The sequence below is a fragment of the Jaculus jaculus genome, chromosome 5 (assembly GCF_020740685.1).
Source record: "Jaculus jaculus isolate mJacJac1 chromosome 5, mJacJac1.mat.Y.cur, whole genome shotgun sequence".
NCBI classification, from domain to species: domain Eukaryota; kingdom Metazoa; phylum Chordata; class Mammalia; order Rodentia; family Dipodidae; genus Jaculus; species Jaculus jaculus.
In genome coordinates this window covers 53,868,294-53,891,592 of record NC_059106.1, presented here as the reverse complement: position 1 = coordinate 53,891,592, position 23,299 = coordinate 53,868,294, and the positions used below count along the sequence as shown (strand labels likewise).

The 23,299-nt window shown below is 40.4% G+C and overlaps 1 protein-coding gene across 29 annotated transcripts in view; it reads left to right on the top strand.

The window, feature by feature from the left end:
* The window catches only part of Eif4g3 (eukaryotic translation initiation factor 4 gamma 3), a 312,912-nt gene that overhangs the window by 150,875 nt on the left and 138,738 nt on the right, over positions 1-23,299 (top strand). For 24 of the 29 annotated variants that reach the window (XM_045149125.1, XM_045149124.1, XM_045149123.1 and 21 more), the window contains 2 exons: positions 2,746-2,868; positions 20,652-20,760. In XM_045149125.1, coding sequence (XP_045005060.1) covers positions 2,746-2,868; positions 20,652-20,760 — 232 coding nt within the window. The remainder of the gene's footprint in view (positions 1-2,745; positions 2,869-20,651; positions 20,761-23,299) is intronic. The other 5 variants (XM_012948573.2, XM_045149111.1, XM_045149105.1 and 2 more) reach the window with 1 other exon arrangement.

The window sequence follows — 23,299 nt, the reverse complement described above, 5'->3', positions numbered from 1 at the left end:
CACATTTTGTTCATCATTATCATCAAGTCCACACTGTATTGAAGCGCTATAAGTGCAAAGCATATAGGAGAGATTTCAGTTGGGTACACAGGTCTTACTGAACATCAGAGAATCTCACAGAAGAAAAGTCATTATGATGAGTGTGAATGTATATTAGACACCAAAGAATTCATATGACAAGTAAGCTGTACTATAAAGATAGAAGTAGGGGCTAAGAGGATGCTCAGCAGGTAAGCACACTTGCCCTTTGAACATTGGGACCTGATTCACCCTGAGTTTGACTTTCCATACAAATCTTTACACATGGCCACACCTGCCTGTAACACACCAGTCCAGTAGGTAGTAGAGACCAGAAAATTCCTGGGGCTCACTGGTTAGCCAGTCTCACAGAACAGCAGCTCTGAGCCCAAGGATAAACCCTGTCTTAAGGAAACACTGATGAGTGAGTAGAAGAGTATGCCTGATGTTCTCTTGAGCAGTGCACAACAGCATGTATCTGTACACCTATATGCACACCAAAAGTAACAAAAGTTCTTTAGTACGCAGTCTCAGTTAGCTGTCAGAATAATGTGGGTGAGCTTCAATAATTTAAAACTTCATAAACAACCCCCAAAAATCTTACTTAAACTGCTCCCTTGTAAACTTTATTAGCAAATAGTTTTCAAGGAGCCAGTTACCTTTATTAAGTTGTACTAAACAGCAGAGTGAATGTGTCCTTCTTGCCCCACGACTGTCACAGCCTCATGTGCCTAGACTCAGGTATTCCATCTTCATTATAGCACTGTCCCTGTTGCCACCTGCAACCATGGATACCCTATCAAAAATCCAAACAGAAGCTGGGTGTGGTGGTGTACACATTTAGTCCCAGCACTCACAGGCAGAGGTAGGGGGATTGCTGTGAGTTCAATGCCAGCCTGGTGCTACAGAGAGAGTTCCAGATCAGCCTGTGCTAGAATGAGAACCCTGCTTCCAAAACGCACACACACACACCACCAAAAAGAAAAAACAAACAGACAAAAAGGAAGAGAGAAAGAGGGAGAGAAAGGAAGGAAGGAAGGAAGGAAGGAAGGAAGGAAGGAAGGAAGGAAGGAAGGAAGGAAATAAATCCCATCAGGAAGACCATGCAAGGTTCTGTGACTACATTTTCCACCTAGTAGCACAGCTTGATGATGTGTTCCTGTCAGTGTACATGGACCTGCCTCTCTTTTAGTGGCAGCTTGATATTTAATTATACATTTAAATATTATTTATTTGCAAGAAGAGACAGAGAATGAGAAAGGGCAGGGCTTAGTCTCAGGGTAGCCTCGAACTCATGGTGATCCTCCTACCTCTGCCACCTGAGTGCTGCGATTAAAGGTGTGTTCCACCATGCCTGGCTGTAACTGTACATTTTAAACTGTTTACTGGCTCAGCTTCATGATGTGTCTGTGTTTGTTTGTTTATTTATTTATTTATTTATTTATTCATTCTGGTTTTTCGAGGTAGGGTCTCACTCTAGCTCAGGCTGACCTAGAATTCACTATGCAGTCTCAGGGTGGCCTCGAACTCATGGCAATCCTCCTACTTCTGCCTCCTAAGTGCTGGTATTAAAGGTGTGCACCAACACGCCCAGCTTAAATTTTTTTTTTTTTATTGACAACTTCCATGATTGTAAACAATATCCCATGGTACCCTCCCCCAACTTTATCCTTTGAAACTCCACTCTCCATCATATCCCCTCCCCCTCTCAATCAGTCTCTCTTTTATTTTGATGTCATGATCTTTTCTTCCTATTATGATGGTATTGTGTAGGTATTTTCAGGCACTGTGAGGTCATGGATATCCAGGCCATTTTATGTCTGGAGGAGCACATTGTAAGGAGTCCTACCCTTCTTTGATGTGCCTATCTTTTACCTCGAAGAACACCGAACAAGTGCCCTCAATTAAATACATAAAATTAATTGCAGATAAATTCCTTCTACTAAATCACATATATGTCCAATTTTAATTTTGTTACAGAACTTCAAGGCAATCCTCCTACCTTTGTCTCCCTAGTGCTGGGATTAAAAGCATGTGCCACGGAGCTGGAGAGGTGGCTCAATGGTTAAGTTGTTTGCCTGCAAAGCCTAACGTCCCAAGTTTGATTCACCAGTACCTATGTAAAGCCAGGTGCACAAAGTGGCACCTGTGTCTGGAGTTGTTATGTAGCAGCTATGTGCCTTGGTGCATCCATTTGTCTCTTTCTGTCTCTGTCTCTGTGCTTGTAAATAAATAAAAATACATTTTTGATTTTTATTTGAGAAAGAGAGAGAGAGAATGGGCACACCACAGTCTCTAGCTACTGCAAACAAATTCCAGGTGTATGTGGCACCTTCTGCATCTGACTTATGTGGGACCTGGAGAATCAAACCTGGGTCCTTAGGCTTCGTAGGCTCATGCCTTAACTGCTAAGCCATCATCTGTCCAGCCCAATAAAAATATTTTTTAAAGTATGTGCCACTATGTCCAGCTATAACCAAGATATTTAACAGTCTTACAAAAGAAGCTTTTTTGACCTAAAAATTTGGCCAACTAGGTCCTATTTACGCTTGTTATTCTCATTAGTTCTTTCCAGATCTAATAATCTAAATGTCTTTGACCCCACCTAGTTCTGTGAGCAAAACGGTCAAGTATGTCACTGTTGATAGTTGACAGGTGTCTCGGTTTACACCTTTAACTCATTTAACTAACTTCAACACTCGTTTGCCATTTTATTCAATCTCATAGATTCGAATCCGGGATCCCAATCAGGGCGGTAAAGATATAACAGAGGAGATTATGTCTGGAGGTGGCAGCAGGAACCCTACCCCACCTATAGGAAGACCCACATCCACGCCCACTCCTCCTCAGGTAAGTAGGATGGGCATGACAGATTGTTTGCTAACTTCTGCTGCACTTTTTGTCTATAGCCCCTTTCTATACTTCCCACTTCTGTCAGTTGTCTCCTAGCCTCTAATGTCTAAATGGTATTTAAACAGACATGTTTCTCCTTGCAACATGTCTTGATGGGTAGCAGTTCTGTGCTCTGTCTCATTGGAGCATAGCTGCCACTCTTGCTAATGAACAGTTACTTACTATGTTTAGGAGCTGCATTCCTGTGGAATTCCTGTGGAACCTTAGGAATGAAATTCTGATAATGCCAACATTGATGTTGAGAATTTTTACCAAACAGTGCTGCTTCAATGATTGCCTTTGTTATTCTGAACATGCTTGGGTGTTGTAAGAGGTGAATTTCTCAACCTTACTAGACCTTGTGAAGGAGCTTCTTGAATGTCATGTGTAAACTTTATAAAATTCTGCCAGTCTTGCTAATGTGCATGTCATGGTCTCTTAAGAATTCAGTTTGTTTTTTTTTTTTTAGAAGTCAAGATATTCTAGGAAGAGCTAAGGAATTTTTGTTTCTCTGCCCCCTGTCCCCCAAATTAGGGTCTTGCTCTAGCTGAGGCTGACCTGGAATTCACTATGTAGTCTCTCAGGGTGACCTTGATCTCAAGATGATTTTCCTACCTTAGCCTCTGAGTGCTGAGATTGAAGGTGTATACCACCATGCAGGAGCTAGTTTTTGTTTTTTTAATTTTTTTTTTGTTTATTTTTACTTATTTGAGAGCAACAGTGAGAGAGAGAGAAAGAGGCAGACAGAGAGAGAGAATGGGCGTGCCAGGGCCTCCAGACACTGCAAACCAAACTCCAGATGCATGCGCCCCCTTGTGCTGTACATCTGGCTAACATGGGTCCTGGAGGATCGAGCCTTGAACCTGGGTCCTTAGGCTTCACAGGCAAGCGCTTAGCCGCTAAGCCATCTCTCCAGCCCAGGAGCTAGTTTTTATAGCAAGCTGTAACAGAGAATGGGATTCCCAACTCTGACAGTTTTCATTTTATCAATTTTGATAAATGATCCAGAACTAAGGGATTTTCATATGATTAAATAATAGTTGAAAGTGAGAGTCCACACTACCTACACAAGACCATCATAAGAGGAGGAAAAGATCATGACATCAAAATTAAAAAGAGACTAATTGAGATGGGGAGGGGATGTGATGGAGAATAGAATTTCAAAGGGCAAAGTAGGGGGAGGGAGGGTATTACCATGAGATATTTTTTGTAATCATGGAAGATGTTAATAAAAATAAAGGAAAAAAAAAAGAAAGTGAGAGTCCAGCCCACAAAAGCAGATTAAGGAAGCTGCTAAGGGGTGGGGGAGGGGACACTGCTTGATTACAGTACCATGGCTGCAAGATGAGGTTTTAATCAGAACCCTGCTTCACAGGCAAGCAGTCCCCATGATCAGTTTCAACACACTGCAGTCAGTGAACAGCCTACTTGACCGCTAGCGCATGGTAGAGGGTGTTGTCTAGGCCCTGCTCACCTGGGGTGAGAGTGTTCTCCAGGCCGTGTTCACCAATGGCTGCCTGCACTAAGCATGTTTGAAAATGATGATACTCTGGCTGACATTCATCTCCATCATCTGTCCCCTAGAGGAGTGTATGTAGCCATCTGGAGAAAGGAGTTGTAAGGTCATGACAGAGATTGTTTTAGACTCTTTCTTTACCATTTCCTAATATTGCTCCATAAACACTTCCAAGTCTAGATGATCAAAAGAGGCCTTATATGCAGTCTTTTCCCTGGAAACACACACAAAATAGACATTTCTAATTAGAATTGACCTACTGTTAGATATGAATGTTCAGTAGCAACACTAGTGGGGTTAGCTGATGATGAGGCAGATGTCAGTCTGTGTTTTCCTTTTTTTTTTTTTTCCAAAGTAGAGTCTTGCTCTAGCCCAGGCTGAACTGGAATTCACTAGATAGTCTCAGGATGGCCTTGAACTCTCAGCAATCCTCCTACCTCTGCTTCCCAAGTGGTGGGATTAAAGCCATGCACCACTACCAACACCTGGCAGTGTGCTTTGTTTTCTCCCCCCCACCCCAAGGCATGGTCTTACTCTAGCCTGCTGACCTAGAACTCACTGTAGTCCCAGGCTAACCTCAAATTTATAGGGATCCTCCTACCTAAGCCTCCCAAGCACTGGGATTAAAAGTATGTGTAACCACTCCTGGCTTCCATATGTGTTTTCAAATATCAATTAAAATATTATTGTCAAAAGGTATAGTTGACTACCTTTATTGATTTGTGTTTAAATTATCAACTTAATCATCTTTTAAACTTTTTTATTGACAACATTCATAGTTATAAACAATATATCATGATAATTCCCTTCCCTCCCCCAGTTTTCCCTTTACAAATCCACCCTCAATCACATCCCAGTGGTCACCAGAGAGCCTTTCTAACCAAAGGTGAGAGTAGTATTAATATATGGGTATGAACATTAAGTGTAGTGCTTATCAGGCGGTTTGGTGAGCATAATATATGCATTTACCCAGATAGCAGAAGGCATTACCCCCCTAAGGGCTCATGATCTCTCACACCATGGGCTTTTGGCTAGGTTTTCAGTACAGGCATGTGCTCCCTCCCATGGAGCAGGCCTCCAGTTCAATTAGAAAGCAGTTAGTTTCCCCCATAATAGACATGCTACTATTGTACCTTTTGGTTCATTTGGCCTGGCTGACCATACTTAAGGCTTGTGTCGTCTGTTGTTGTTTATCACCACTGATGACTCTCCTCTCCCATAGGGTTGCATACAGCATAGCTTTTTCTAGCTTTCCATCAGCTGGTCCACAGGGAGGAGGTTTTGTTTTTTAGCTCAGCCTTGATATCTCAGTGACCTTGCAGCCTAAGTATGTGGAGTCTTCAGCGGTATGGTCTTACCATTTATTCCTGGTGGGAAACTAAGAGCCTTGGCAATGGCCTGTAATGTTCTGGGGCCATCAGGGGCCTCCTTGGCCAACAGCTCATTGGAATGTATCCCACCCCTGGCACTGAACTTCTTCTGTTAACAATCTATGGCTTCTGGGTGCACCATTGTCCAAAAAAGTAGGTTTCCATACAGTTTATTCATAACATCTTAAATTTTGATTAACCTGCCTCCTACTCTTCCTTTACTCATTGCCTTCCCTGACCTCACTTAAGCCATTGCACCCCTAGAAATCTGTTCATCTACTTACATATATATAATACCCTCTCCTTAAGTCCCCTTTCTCCTCCCTTCCTTATAGCCCCTTCTTGCTCACTAGCTTCTGCTACCAATTTTTCTTAAAGTATATAATTTTTTGCATTTTATTTTTATTTATTTGATAGAAAGAGGCAGAGAATGGGTGTGCCAGGTCCTGCAGCCACTGCAAACAAACCAGACATATGCACCACCTTGTGCATTTGGGTTACATGGGTCCTGGGTAATTTAACCTGGGTCCTGGGTAATTTAACCTGGGTCTTTTGGCTTTTCAGGCAAGTGTCTTATACTGCTAAGCTATCCTACCAGTCTGAAAATATTTTTATTTTATTTATTTATGTGTGTGTGATAGAGAAAGGGGCAGAAAATGGGAGAGAGAGGAAGAGACAGAGAATGGGCATACCGGGGCATCCAGCCACTGCAAACAAACTCCAGACACATGTGCCACCTTGTGCATCTGGCTTACATGGGTACTGGGGAGTCAAACCTGGGTCCTTTGGCTTTGCAGGAAGCACCTTAACTTCGAAGCCATCTCTCCAGCCCCTGCTACCAATTTTTATTCCAACTCACATAAGTCTAAACATTTGTAGCTAAGATCCACATATGAGAGATAACTTGTTTTTTTGTGTGTGTATGTATGTGTGTGTGTGTGTACACATACATACATACACACACACACTTTTTTTTTTAACAGAGAAAGAGGGAGAAAGGTAGAGAGAGAATGAATGAATGAATGGGCACTCCAGGGCCTCCAACCACTGTAAGACACATGCACTCCCTTGTGCATCTGGCTAACGTGGGTCCTGGGGAATCAAACCTGGGTCCTTTGCCTTAACCGCTAAGCCATCCCTCCAGCCCTGTTTTTGTGTTTTTGCATTTAAGTCTCTGTAAGGTGTGTCTATAATCATAAAGCACGTTGATTTTTACTATTGCAGCAGATCCCCAAGTCAGTGGCTTATCATATAGGCAGTTCTCTTTGAGAATTATATTATTTTCTTTGACACATTTTTTAAAATTTTTTGTTCATTTTTATTTATTTGAGAGCAACACAGAGAGAAAGAGGCAGAGAGAGAGAGAAAGAAAGGGAGAGAGAGAATGGGCACACCAGGGCCTCTAGCCACTGCAAATGAACACCAGATGTGTGTGCCCCCTTGTGCATCTGGCTAACGTGGGTCCTGGTGAATTGCCTCCAACAGAGGTCCTTAGGCTTTACAGGCAAGCGCTTAACCACTAAGCCATCTCTCCAGCCCCATAGTTTCTTTTATTAGGTGATTTGCATTTGAATCCACATGCCTTTGCAAATGGATGAAATTAATGGAATATACAAATAGCTTTTTAACATACATATATCCTAAATATACTTCTTTTTCTCTTAAGAAAAATATCACAATCCTGATGATGACAACTGATAATGAGTGCATTTTCTGGGCTGATTTATAAAGTGGTGTGCTTGGCAAGAGATGGAGAGGTAAACTCTGGTTAAGGGAAGTGGTCATTCGTGCCTCATTGTTAGGTTATGCAAAAAAGGTTTTGGCAAGGTGTGGTGCACGCCTTTAATCTCAGCACTAGGGAGGCAGAGGTAGGAAGATCACCTTGAGTTCGAGGCCACCCTGAGATTACACAGTGAGTTCCAGGTCAGCCTGGGCTTGAGACCTTACCTCGAAAAACAAAAACAAAAAAAGGTTTTGACTCAATGTTTCAAAAAAAAAAAAAACTAGTTATGTTTACAAAGAAAAGGTAGTTATATTTAAATTTTAGTAGTGTTTTAGTCAGGCTCGCATTGCTGGCAGAAATCACCCAACCAAGAGCAGCTTTTGGGACAAAAAAGGATTTATTTTGGCTTACAGATTCTAGGGGAAGCTCCATGATGGCAGGGGAAAACTATGGTATGAGCAGAGGCAGACATCACCCTCTCCAGAACAACTAAGTTTTGGGGGGACACCTGAATCAAACCACCACAGGCAACTAATTCCTCACTACATAATACAGTGCCAGCCACAGAAAACCCACTGAATTTATCTTACAAACTACTAATTTGCTATTGTGGCCCAATTCCAGATATATCTTGGACAATGTTGTATTTAGAAAACTGTTGATGGGACATCTTCTGCAGCCCAATGTAGTTCTTGAAACAGCAGTTGGGACCTTTTGTTCTATCCAGGTAGAATCACTGGTAGGCAGGAAACTCGACAGACCATGAGTGCTAATAGGCACTAGCTGTCATTGGCCATAGTTTTCTGGAACTCTGTCAGTGACCAGGGCGTTCAGTTGGTCTTCTTTTTCTCCTTATAGTCCTTACTTTTCATCCCCAGACATCTCTTAACCTTCACCATCCATTTTTCCCCTGCCCTGGCCACTACACCCAGCTAAGAAATATTTTAAGTAATATTTTCATAGGCCTGATGTACTACCTACTATCCTGTGCAGGAAGATTAAATTTTCAAAACCTCAAACTGAGCCAGGCATGGTGGCACATGCCTTTACTCCCAGCACTCGGGAGGCAGAGGTAGGAGGATCGCCCTAAGTGAGGCCACACTGAGACTACAGAGTGAATTCCAGGTAGGCCTGAGCTACAACGAGACCTTACCTAAAAAAACCAAAAATGAATGAATAAATAAATAAATAAAATACTACTTAGTTGGACATGGTGGCACATGCCTTTAATCCCAGCATTCAGGAGGTAGAGGTAGGTGGATTGCTGTGAGTTCGAGACCATCCTGAAACTACATAGTGAATTCCAGGTCAGCCTGGACTATAGACAGAGAATAACCTACCTCGAAAAAATAAAGCAAAATAAAACAAAAAATTATTTCCGTGTGTGTTTGTTTGTGTATTCACATGGTCTCCTTGTTGCTTCATACAAATGCTAATTGTTTATGCCACTTTTTACATCTGGCTTACATAGGTGGCTTGGGAATTAAACCTAGGCTGGCAGGCTTCATATTCATAGTGATTTTGAATGTAGCCATAGCTACATGAGATCCTGTCTACTAAAACCTAAAAATTTTGGAAGATAGGAGAAATGGCTCAGCAGTTTATGGGGCTTGCTTGCAAAGCCTGATGTCCTAGGTTTGAGTCCTCAGTACCCATGTAAAGCCAGAAGCACAAAGTGGCGCATGCATCTGGAGTTTGTTTACAAGTGACAGAAGGCCCTGGTGTGCCTGTATTCTCTCTCAAATAAATAAATATTTATTTTAAATGTCTTTTAAATATATTATTTATTTATTCATTTGAGAGAGAGGCAGTGAGAGAGAGGGAAAGAATGGACATGCCAGGGCCTCTAGCCATTGCAAATGAACTCCAGATGCAGTTACCCACTTGTGCATTTGTCTTACATGGGTCCTGGCGAATCAAACCGGGATCCTTTGGCTTTGGAGGCAAATGCCTTAGCCGCTAAGCCATCTCTCCAACCCAAATAAATATGTTTTAAAAAACTAAAACTTAAAAGCCAGATGTGGTGGTGCACACCTTTAATTCCAGCACTCAGGAGGCAGAGGAAGGAGTATCCCATGAGTTCAAGGCTACCCTGAGACTACATAGTGAATTCCGGATAAAACTGGGCTAGAGAGCAGGACCCTATCTTGAAAAACCAAATAAAACAAACTTTCATATGCAAATCAGAATCTTCACTGGAAGTAACAGTGCAACATAATGAGGAAGGAGGTTCTAACTCAAACTATTAATCATTAACCATGCTACCTTCTGAGTAATGTCTTCCTAGGCATCATCTTATAGTGCATACATGCATTTACATACATATACAACTTCATTCTATTTTGGTTCATATAAGCCCATTTTATGACTTAACATCTTTTTTAGTGATCATGCAGAAATAAATGCTAATGAATAACTATATTGTCTTATTTTTCTTTTTTTTTTTTTTTTTGAGATAGGGTCTTACTCTACCACATGGTGCCCTCAAACTCATGGTAATCCTTTGCCTCCCAAGTGCTAGGATTAAAGGCATGTACCATCACGGCCAGCTGATAAATATATAAATAAATATGTATATTTTTAAATTAAAAATATTTTAGCTAATTTATTTGTGAAAGAGGGAGAACAAAAAAAGAGGCACGGATAGAATGGACACATCAGGGCCTCTTGCAAGGGAACCCCAGATGCATGTGCCGCTTTATGTATCTGATTTACATGGATACTAGGGAATTGAACCTGGGTTCTTTGACTTTACCAGCCAATGCCTTAACTGCTAAGCTATTTTTCCAAGCTCTAGTTCATTCGTAATGATTTGTGAAGTTAAGAGTGTTTTTATGTTCTTGTGCATTATCTATCCTTTAGGTAATGTCTGATTTATGTAAGTATAAAAGTTATGTTTATGTTAAATCAATGGCATATGTGGCTTAATCTGTGGGTTTTGGTTTTTTTTCTACTATGATGAGATACTGTCAGCTGGATAATACATAAACTATACAAGCTTGTTTGGCTCATGGTACTAAAGAGTAGGAAGTCCAGGAAGTTGTTCCTTATCTTCCCTGTGCAGAGCGCAGAAGAGCAAGAATGGGCTATAACAGTAAAGGGCTGACGTTGGTTTTATAACAGTTCCTCACTTCCCAACAATCTGAATCCATTCCGAAGAGTGGAACCCTTACAACATAGGCACCCCTTGTTAAGCCTTCTTACCCAGTAGGAAACTTGGCAGGTATAAACTGTAGCAGTACTTCACATGTTCTTCCTTATTAGTGATTGTTCCTATTTAACTTTATTAATAGTTTTTTTTTGTTTGACATACTGAGGTCTTAAAATGTGTACATTCGCAAATTTCTAGCCTTTCTTGAATAGTTTGTATTTTAGGGCTTTTACTTGGAAAGATTTTCTCCCTCTTGGGTAACAAAACTATTTGCTTGCATTTTCTTCTAGTTTGGTCTTTCCTTATTTTGAGATGTTGATCATTTATTAAATTATATGTATATATGTATATGTAACCAGATCTGTTTATGAACTTTTCTCTTTCATTGATCTGTTGAATTGTTTGCTTTTGTTTTTTCCAGCACTAGAGATGGAACCCAGGGCCTTTTATGTGCCAGGCAAGCTCTGAGGTACACCCCCAGCCTTGTTGTTTGAAATGGGGCCTTGTTTTGTATCCCATAATGGCTATGAACACATTAGCACTTGCCTAGCATCCTTAGTGTTAGTACCATCATGTCCAATAATCCATTATTGTACTGACTTCAGTACTATTTTGAATACTCTGCTGCTAGTAGTAACACAGTGCCACTGAGTGGTGACTTATGAAGGAAAGGGCTTATATACCAATGTCCTGATCTAACCCCAATACCTAAGCCCCCAACTCTGTAAACCCCACTGTAGAATTTAATTTTCACAGTGTTTTTGTTGTTGTTGTTTGATTGTTTTGTTTTTCAAGGTAGGGTCTCACTAGCTCAGGCTGACCTGGAATTCACTACGTAGTCTCAGGGTGGCCTTGAACTCATGGTGATCCTCCTACCTCTGCCTCTCAAGTGCTGGGATTAAAGGCATGTACCACTATGCCCAGCTTCCACAGTATTTTTCAAAAATATTTATTTATTTGATTGAGTGGGAAAGAATGAGTATGCCAAGGCCTCCTGCCACTGCAAACAAATTACAGATTCATGCTCCACTTTGTTCATCTGGCTTTACATGGGTTCTGAGAACTCAAACGCAGACTGTCAGGCTTTGCAAGCAAGCACTTTTAACCACTGATACATTTCTCTAGCCCTTGTAATTTTTTTTCTTTTCGAGGTAGGATCTCACTGTAGCCCAGGCTGACCTGGAATTCACTATGTAGTCTCAGGGTGGCCTCAAACTCACAGTGATCCTCCTGCCTCTGCCTCCTGAGTGCTGGGATTAAAGGCGTGCACCACATGCCTGCCTCAAGCCCTTTTAATTAAATTAATTATTATTATTATCATTATTATTTTTTTTTTTTACAAGTTAGGGTCTCTCTCTAGCCTAGATCTGTAACTTACTATGTAGCCCCAGGCTGGTCTTGAACTCACAGAGATTCTCCTACTTCAGTCTCCAGAATCCTGGAACTAAAGGTTAGTGAAGCATCAGGAGACACTTAAACCAGAGCAAATAGTACAGCTGGTAGTACTTTTTAGTATATTTACTGTGAATTTCACTATTCTGTCTACATTATTATTATTATTATTATTTGTTTTCGTTTTGGTTTTTAGCCATAGGGTCTAGCTCTAGCCAGGCTTACCTGGAATCTAACTCAAAGCGACTTCCAGTTAAGATGGTGACATAGTATAACGGTACCATAGCAGTCTGTGTAGGGAAACAAGCACAAAAACAGCAAAATACATTCTTCTATAGAAAAGTGAGGGTATATAATTTATTATCAAGAAGCAGGAGAGTTAAGATCTTCCAGAAAGGAGGAAAATGACCAGAATGGAGAAAATGCAAGCATCAGATTAATTCAAGATGAAAAATCTCTACGTTATGGGCTGGAGAGATGGCTTAGTGTTTAAGGCACTGCCCTGTGAAGCTTAAGGATCCAGGTTTGATTCTCCAAGTCCCACATAAGCCAGATGCATGCATCTAGAGTTCATTTGCAGTGTCTAGAGTCCCAGGCAAGCCCATTCTCTCTGTCTCCCTCTCTATGTCTCTAATAAATAAATAAAAATAGGGCATGGTGGCACACGTCTTTATTTTCAGCACTCGGGAGGCAGAGGTAGGAGGATCGCCATAAGTTCGAGACCACCCTGAGACTATACGGTGCATTCTAGGTCATCCTGAGCTAGAATGAGACTCTACTTCGAAAAACCAAAAAATTCAAATAAATAAAAAAATTTTTTAAATACCCTACATTATAGTCCAAGAAACACAAAAAATCAAGACAGTACAATCTTACTAAAAAATATAACTCCATCGAAATGATCCCCAGTGAGACTATTTTAGATGAAATACCTGACAAGGTTTTCAAAAAACTGATTATATTATACCCGGAGGAATCAAAGAAGCAAACCAATTTCTGAAGGAGAACACAGGAAACCAACTGAAAGAAATAAGGTCAATATAAGACATGAGTAAGGAAATAGAAATAATTTAAAAATACCAATCAAATATTAGAAATGAAAAATAGAATAAGTCAAATAGAAAACTCTGTAGAAAGTCTCACTAGTAGAATGTATCAAAGAGAAGACAGAATATCTAAACTAGAAGACCAGGTGGCAGATCTACTACAGTTCAACAAAGAGAAAGACAAACTAATAGGAAAATATGAATGGGAATTTCAAGAAATTCAAGACACTATGAAGAGATCAAACATAAGAATTCAGTGCAAAGTAAAAGGAAAAGAATTTTACTACAAAGTCATAGCAGGGATTTTCAACAAAATCGTAGAAGAAAACTTCCCCCAAATAGGGAAAATGATGCCAGTGCAGATACATGAACCCTTTAGAGTGCCAGACAAAATCAGAAAAGAAACTCTCTCTGTCACATTATAATAAAACTACAAAACACACAACCCAAAGAAAATATATTGAAAAAAGTTAGAGACAAAAATTAAGTCACATATAAAGGCAAGCCCATCAGGATAACAGCAGATTACTTAACACAAACTTTAAAAGCCAGAAGGGCTTGAAATGATGTATTCCAAGGTCTGAAATATAACAACTATCAACCAAGATAACTTTATCTTGCAAAGCTGTCCATCCAAATACAGAAATAAAGGCGTTCCACAACTGAAATGGGGTAAAGGAATATACGATGACTAAACCAGCTCTCCAGAAAATACTTGAAAGGATCCTCCATGTGGAAGAGAAAGAAAAGCACACATATAAGGATCCAGGAAAAAATAAGCCATACTCAAATACTAGTTAATACAAGAGATTAAAGGAAAAACCAGAAGAACTACAAAACAAGATTGGCAAGAATTAATACATGTCTTTCAATAACTCTGAATAGCAACTCAAGGCAATCCTACCTCTGCCTCCAAATGCTGGGATTAAATGTAATGCGCCACCATGCCTGGTTATTCTTGCTTTTAAGGTTTCTTGTTTAACAGGTAGGGTCTTACTCTAGCCCAGGCTGTCCTTGATCTCACAGTGACCCTCCTTCCTCAGCCTTCTCAGTACTGGGATTAAAGTTGTGCACTACCTTGCATGGCTAGGTTTTTCGTTTTTAATTTTCCCATTTCATTAAGAACTTTAAAAATCTTTTGTTGTTGTTGTTTTATTTTTTTGAGGAAGCATCTCGCTGTAGTCTAAGCTGACCTGGAATTCACTACATAGAATTTAACCTGTTAAAGAATTACTATTAGAGAATAGAAATGGTCACTTTAAAAGGTCCAGAATCTTAAATTTTAAGTTTAGTTTCTTATGTTCCTTCCTGCCTTCTCCAGTCCTCCTCTCCCTGCATAGCATAGAACACAGCCTCTTCTTGAAGGACCGGAAGCTTTGACTCCCACTCTTCGTCACCTCCATGGTGCTTAGTACGCAGGCTGAGTCATGTGGTGTAGAATTCTGCCCCCCCCAACAAAAGAAACCCTGTAAAAGTAAGATACTTTCCTGTGTCCTTCTGATTTCTTGATAAGGCCCTTCCTCCACCTCCTCCTGTGGTGCTTTTGTCTTAATGAAACTTTAATTCCAAAAGGGTAACTTGTCTCAGTTGCCTCTCCAAGCAGGCTGTTGTGCTCCCTCTCAACATCTCTTAATTACATTATTGCTAGCATTATTCATGGATCTAGGAAGTATTCATTATGTCATTACATACATCATTTCAGTTTGCATGTTCCAACTTTCTACTTTGTATATAGAGATCTGGTATGTCACATGTATGTCAGACTCAAATCTTGAATTTATGATCTTCTTTTCCCTCACCCTTTGACTTCTGTTGTGCTCTGTGGGGTTCCCCAGCTCCACCACTCCATACATCTCTGAAGCTAAAATCTCAGTGGATTTCATTTCACCCTGTGCTCTACATTGATGCCCGTTTTGTCATTATTAGTTACATACTCATTTGCTAAGCCCTATCAGTTCTGCAGCTTGCTTACATCTCCCTGAGATCTTGGATTAAAGGTGTTACCATGCCTGGCTATGGTACATTTCCTAGTGATTATTTCCTTTGAACAGAAAGTTAGGTCCTTGAAGCCAAGAATTTTGTTAGTTACCAGTGGATTCTTGTTCAATATTTTATACAAGCTAAACACCAGAAAGAAACACAAACACACACATCTTCTTTTCTAGTGAGTAATTATGGCAGAATTGTTCTACCTTTTGTTTTTATATTTTGTTTTATTTTTGGTTTTATGAGTTAGGGTCTCGCGCTAGCCCAGGCTAATCTGGAAGTCACTATGTAGTGTTAGGGCGGCCTTGAACTCACGGAGATCCTCTTACCTCTGCCTTCCAAGTGCTGAGATTAACAGCATGTACCACCATGCCTGGCTCTCTCTTTTTTTAAACGAGGGAGAGAATTGGCACACCATGGCCTCTAGCCTGTAGCCACTGCACTCAAACTCCAGACATGTGTGCCCCTTTGTGTGCATGTGCAATGTGACCCTGAGCCCTGTCGTCACTGTGTGTTTGGCTTACATGCCATCTGGAGAGTTGAACGTGAGGCATTAGGCTTCCCAGGCAAGTGCCTTAACCGCTAAGCCATCCCTCCGGCCCAAACATCTAATTTTTAAACTTTATTTGCGAGAGAGAGAGGGAGAGAATGGGTGTGCCAGGGCCTTCAGCTGCAGCAGAGGAACTCCAGACTTGTGTGTCCCCCTGTGTGTATGTGCAACATTGCATGCTTATGTCACTGCGCATCTGGCTTATGTGGGACCTAGAAATTTTTTTGGTCTTTTGAGGTAGGGTCTCATTCTGGCTCAGGTGATCTGGAATTCACTATGTAGTTTCAGGGTGGCCTCAAACTCATGGTGGTCCTACCTCTGCCTCCCGACTGCTGGAGGACCTGGAAATTCAAATATGTGTTTTTAGCCTGTGACTTAACCGCTAATCCATCTCCAGCCTGCTCTCCCTTTGGAAATAAGTGTATTCTGTTTATTGTCATCATAAATATTTCATGATTTTGCTCTGTGATTTTATAGTTATTTTATATATATATATTTATTTATATATATATTTTATAGTTACTCATTTCGTGACATATGTGACAAATTTGTGGGATATTTTGTATAAGGATTATTCAGATGTTACTGGATGGGTCTTAGAAAATCAGTTGTGGTTGAAATGATAATCATGAAACATTGAAGTAGCCTCTTAGGATGGCAATAAACTTCATCAACTTCCTGATTACATTTAAATAACTATTTTAAGTCTTCATCTTTTTCTCATCAAATTATAAAAAGGTCAGCAAACATCTCTACAGTGGGCTGATAGGGGATACTTTAGGCTTATTTGACAGATTCGCTGTTTCAGTTTTACTTGGCTATGCCATTCCAGCAAGAAAACAGCCTCATACCATATGTGACGACCTTGGCACGTGTGTGTCAGCTCTTATGCACTTACTACTTATAGAGTAAAAGCTTCATTTATCAAGAAGTATTTTTCTCCTCTCTCCAACACATTTTAAAAAATGAAAACAGCCAGATGTGGGGGTATATGCCTTTAATCCAGAATTCAGAAGGCCGAGGTAGGAGGATCACTGTGAGTTCGAGGCCACCCTGAGACTACATAGTGAATTCCAGGTCAGCCTGGGCTACAGCAAAACCCTACCTCGAAAAACCAAAAAATAAAACAAAAAAAGTGAAAACATCTTACCTTGTGGATAAGCAAAAACCTGGCCTGGCCCATGACCCTATGCTGAACTCGTTTAAAATCTGTCTTCACTACCTTGTACTTAGATGTCTTGTCATATACATATATAGAATGCAAAGAGAGGTGAGTCCTTTATGGACAGTAGTGTGGACTGTGCTATAAAGAATAAGTTGTGGGGTCCTGGATAGATGGCTTAGCAGTTGGTGTTTGCCTGTGAAGTCATGACCTCGGTTCAATCCCCCAGGACCCATGTAAGCCAGATGCAGAAGGGAGTGCATGCATCTGGGGTTCATTTGCAGTGGCTGGAGGCCTGGGCGCACCCACACTCACTCTCACTCGCTCTGCCTCTTTCCCTCTCTCAAATAAATAAATAAAAATAAAATATATATTTTTTAAAAAGCTGGGCCTGGTAGTGCACACCTTTAATCCCAGCACTTGGGAGGCAGAGGTAGGAGGATCACCGTGAGTTCATGGCCACCCTGACACTACATAGCGAATTCCAGGACAGCCTGAGCTAGAGTGAGACCCTACCTCGAAAAACAAAAAAACAAACAAACAAAAAAAAGAAGCAGCAGCAGCTTTGGGATGGAGATATGGCTTAGCAGTTGAGGTGTTTGCCTACAAAGCCAAAGGAACCCATGTAAGCCAGATGCACATAGTAGTACAAACAATTGGAGTTTGTTTGCAGTGGCTGAAGGCCCTGGTGCTCCCATTTTTTTGTCTGTCTCAAATAAATAAATAATAAAATAAAACAATAATTAAGTAAATCAAGATCCTAGAGTAGTTCTTTCTTCTTTTTTTTTTTAAATTTTTTATTTATTTATTTGAGAGCGACAGACACAGAGAGAAAGACAGATAGAGGGAGAGAGAGAGAGAATGGGCGCGCCAGGGCTTCCAGCCTTTGCAAATGAACTCCAGACGCATGCGCCCCCTTGTGCATCTGGCTAACGTGGGACCTGGGGAACCGAGCCTCGAACCGGGGTCCTTAGGCTTCACAGGCAAGCGCTTAACCACTAAGCCATCTCCCCAGCCCATCTTTCTTATGACTATTTATGCATTGTTTCTTGGACTTTGTTAATTGTAAACTATGTTTACGGATTGGAACGTTGTTTGCGTATTAGGATGTTGTTCCCTGGCATACTTGATAACCTGGGTTAGATTTTCAACATAATCGAACAAGGTGACAGACACCTGTAGCCCCAGTTTCTCTGGAGGGCACAACATGAGGTTCACTGGAGCCTAGGAGTTTAGCCACCCTGAGCACGGTGGCACGAACCTGTCACAAACAAAGTAAAAGTAAAATATGTAGCTGTGTCTTATGTATGATCTTAAGAGTATTTTAGCTTATAAAAGAGTAGCCTTGTACTGTCTTAAACACATGGATGTTACTGGGTTGACCTGTGTTTTGGTGACATACTTCTCAGGCAAATGGGCTATAGTTAATATTCTCTTTATTTCAGGTGAACAACACATTTACACATCTCTCTTTCCTGAATAATATGGTTAAATGTTTAATAAATGTTAAGTGATGTGGAGTTTCCTTTATTCCAGATTCTTTTTTTAGGCAATAGACTTAAATAATATTTTTTAATTTAAAAAGTATATTTTTCTCATTGAAATTAAGGATTCATAATAATATTGTCAGTACTGTTGTTTATTTTTCCATCATTCCAAATAAAACCTATTTCCTCAATTTTTGATCTTCACAGCCATTGTTGAGAAGTGACTCTGGACTGTGAGCATGTTTATAGTTTAATGTATAGTGAAATCAAAGCATTTAAATTGTTTTTGTTCTGTTTTATATATATGTATATGTATTTCTATACATGCTCGTGTAACTTGCATGTTTCACATGCTGAAAAGTATTTACACAGTATGCCAAATGATTTGAATTTACTTATAGTTTCACTTTAAGAACTTAGTGAGACTTCTACATGGAAAATAATTTTTACTAATCCTGTTTTAACTGACCTTGTCCAAATTTACCTACATCTTAATTTCCATATACCCACCTCCCAATCACATAAACACACTCATGCATACACGCATGTGTATGCACATATGCATGCATACACACACACACACACACACAATGGTACAGCAAACTTTACTCTGATAGCCCTGATACAATTTAGTGTAGAAGATGAAGCTACCAAAATTTATCAGGTGTCCAAGAACAGAGACACTGCTTTGTTTTGTGTTTTTTGTATAATCCCTAAATCTAGAGTGAACACTTCCCTGGAATGTACTGCAGAGTGAGTGTTTTTGTTCTTATGTAATTCTCTCTCTCTACATTGCACAGTGGCTCCAAATTTTTAACCTACTTGCTTAGATGTTTAAACATTTTTAGTAATTATTATATTATTATGTACTTTACAGGATGTACCTATTTCACATTGGTCATATTCCCATCATGTTATACTCTTATTTTCCCTCTCTCTCTTGCTTCCATTCCAATGAAGACCCTCTTCAGTGGGATTGTTGGTATTCCCTGTGGGGTCATAAATTCACCAGTCTCAGTGCAGAAGATGGTGTCCCAGGATATGCCATCCCACCCTTGGCTCTTACAGTCTACATTGTTCCCTAGGCTTTGGTGGGTGTTTTTTTTTTTTTTTTTTTTCTGTTGTTATAATTACAATTTTTGTAAGGAGGCAGGGTTTCTCTTTAGCCCAGGCTAACCTGGAACTCACTGTGTAGTACCTAGCTGGCCTGGAATTCACAGTGAGCCTTTTAACTGCTGCCTTTTGAGTGATGGGAATAAAGGTGTATACTATCATACCTGGCATATTATAAATTTTTTATTGACTATTTTCATACATGTATAAGGTGGATTTTGCTCTTAATCCCCTCTGTTTTCTTCCTTTCGTTCCCCCTTCCCTTATCACCCTACTTGCTTCAATCTTTTTTTTTTTTTCCCCCCTGAGGTAGGTTTTTACTCTAGCTCATGCTCTCCTGGAATTCACTATGTAGTCTCAGGGTGGCCTTGAACTCACAGTGGTCCTCCTACCTCTGCCTCCCAAGTGCTGGGATTAAAGGCATGTGCCACCACGCCCCGGCTTCAATCTTGATTACACATTTTCCAGAACAATTCAATGACCAAGTGAAAAGTTTTATTTTCCATATGATTAGGAAAAGGCAGATATTTCAGTTGAATTTCTGATTCTATCTAAAAAGATCCCATCTTGACCAAGAACTCAAAAATTCATTTTATATTTGCTCATTTGTTTTTTGAGGTGAGGTCTCTGTAGTCCAGATTGTCAAGAACCCACTGCATAACCCAGGCTGTCCTTGAACTCATGACCATCTGCCTGCATCAGCAGGTATGAGTCATGATGCTTGGATAATTTAATGATACTTTTAAAGTGAAAATGCACTTAGATATTTGCCAAGTTGCATTTCATTGATGTGACAGTAAGAACACTTGCAGTAATCATGACCTTTATGTGCTGTTTCTGTTTGTCCTGCTTTGGACTGGTGAACTGACTACTTGACTGGGTAGTTCACAAGTGAAGTTGACCAGACCCTTGTGTCTGACCGGGAGGACCTGGCATGGGTTGTTGCTGAAGTCATCTTGTCCTTGGATGGAACACTGAGGACGGAATGTATTGATGACTATTGTGCTGTCTTCTATTGCTGTGGTTAATAGTAATCATCTCTTCTCCTTCCCTGTTCCTGCTCCCTCTGTCCTCCTCCCCCTGCCTTCTCATGTACCTTTTGAATTGATTAAACTGGCTTATATCATTTTTCCCTTTTTTAATTTTGTGACCCCCCTCCCTGTCTTCCCTACTTACTTGGGTTCCATGTTGCTCGTTTTTATGTTCACGCGCTCATTATCACCCTTTTTGTACTTCAAATCCCAGCAGCTGCCCAGCCAGGTCCCCGAGCACAGCCCTGTGGTTTATGGGACTGTGGAGAGCGCTCATCTTGCTGCCAGCACCCCTGTCACTGCAGCTAGCGACCAGAAGCAAGGTTTGTGGATGACTGTTTGCTCCCCTTCTTTTCAGTCTCGACTGTTAGTTCCGTCACCTTCAGCATTTGAGAGCAGGGAGAATGCCTGAGGCAAAGCCCTAAGGTGGAAAGTGTTGTACTTCATTCTAAGAAGATAAAACAGAGATGATAAGAAAAAATATTTGTTATATTTCATTACTGCCTGTTATCAGTATCTATGTATAGGTAAACATTTAGCTGCATTAAACAGTTATTTTATTCTTTCAAAATAGTTAAAGCATGCATTACCTTTCAGAAACAGAAAAAATGAATATTTTTACTATATCCTTGTGGATATAATAATAATATTACTATTATTATTATTTTTGGTTTTTCGAGGCAGGGTCTCACTCTAGCTCAGGCTGCCCTGGAACTCACTCTGTAGTTTCAGGGTGGCCTCATACTCATAGAGATCCTTCTACCTCTGCCTCCCAGGTTCTGGGATTAAAGGCGTGCGCCACCATGCTTGGCTCAACATTATTTTTGTTTTGACAAAAGATAATTTTTTTTTATTATGACTGGACTCCTATAAACCCTTTCGACAAAACTGAGTCAGAACCCTTGTTCCAGGTAACAAACATCCAGCTATTTGATCCAAATTCGAAATTGTGGTTACCTCCCTTGTATACCCTAGTTTATTCGTTAGTATAAGGAGAACAGGGGTGCTGTGAGGACATGTTTTGTGCATGAAGAGTGCTTAGCCCGTCATAGACATTATTGTTGATGCAGGTAGGAATCAGTCTGAGATCTTTTGTATTCCTACTGACCTTGAACATGAGGTGGTAAGTGTTGAATAAATGTGATCCCTTTACAATGTAAATTTAAGTACTTTAAAGGAAAACTCACAGAAAGTGAGATGTCACCATCTTCTTTTCCCACCTCTTTGGGTTTTAGATTTTCCTTTGACAAGATTGGGAAGTAAGATTCCACGTTACAGGAAAGCAAGTAGGCATGCTTTCCATCTTTGGAATGAATGGAACATTTATATGTTTATCTGCTTTCCGGAACTATTCATTCATCCATCCTTGTATTCCATAGCTGGCTATTACAAAATAGGCTTTCTGAAAACTGTTCTTTAAAAAAAAATAAGCCAGGTGTGGTGGCGCATGCCTTTAATCCCAACACTCCCAAGGCAGCAGTAGAAGGATCACTGTGAGTTTGAGGCCACCCTGAGACTATATAGTGAGTCAGCCTGGACTAGCGTGAGACCCTACCTTAAGAAACAAACAAACAAAAATTTAGAAATGATCTATAAATGGAGATTTTTTAAAAAATACTTAAATTTTTAAAAATTTTATTTATTTGAGAAAATGAGGAGAGAGAGAAGTGGGGAGAGAGAAAGAATAGGCGCATCAGGGCCTTCAGCCATTGCAAACGAACTCCAGACACATGCATCTAGCTTACATGGGTTCTGGGGAATTGAACCTAGGTCCTTGGCTTTTAGGAAAGGGCCTTAAGCCATCTCCCCAGCCCAGGAGATGTTTTATTATACACTTTAATTTACTAGCATTTTAATGTTTTTATTTTTTTAAGGATTTTTGTTAGACTGTAAATTTTTCTTAAGAGTAGACTTCTAGTAGGCCATTTTTCTCATTGAGTATTTAAAGATATGATTATCAGTTTCTAAATAGAGACAAGTTCTAGGTTAAGTTTGGTGTGCCCAGTGATCTTAAACCAGGAGATAGAAAACAAAGCCTACCTGGTGTCTTTGGAAGCTGTACAGTCAGGTGCTTCTTTCTGCCAGTTTGCAGGTGAGAATGACTGGTTACAGCTACATTCGATGCTGAAGCCACTGCCTGTTGACGACTACGTATTTGTCCAAATATAGACACATTCCACCTATTCAGAGACTTTTGTATCTGACTTTCTGTCATACTCTTCTCTGTAATGGCACCAAGTTGCTCTGATGGAGAGAGTCCTGGCCTATCTGAAAACTGTTTTATCCAATGATTCTTTTTTTCTTTCAGTTTTTCAAGGTAGGGTTTCAGTCTAGTCAGGCTGACCTGGAATTCACTATGTAGTCTCATGGTGGCCTCTAACTCACTGTGATCCTCCTACCTCTGCTTCCCGTGTGCTGGGATTAAAGGCATGCACCACCACACCCAGCTTTTTTTTCCTTTTTTTCTGAAGTAGGGTCTTGCTGTAGCCTAGGCTGACCTGGAATTCACTACCTAGTCTTGGTGGCCTGGAATTTACGGCAATCATTTTTTTACCTCTTCTTCCCAAGTGCTGGGATTAATGGTATGCACCACTATGCTCACCTTTTTTTCTTTTTAAAGAAAATTAAGTTGTATATATAACTTTTTTTTTTTTAATTTTTATTTATTTATTTATTTGAGAGCGTCAGACACAGAGAGAAAGACAGATAGAGGGAGAGAGAGAGAATGGGCGCGCCAGGGCTTCCAGCCTCTGCAAACGAACTCCAGACGCGTGCGCCCCCTTGTGCATCTGGCTAACGTGGGACCTGGGGAACCGAGCCTCGAACCGGGGTCCTTAGGCTTCACAGGCAAGCGCTTAACCG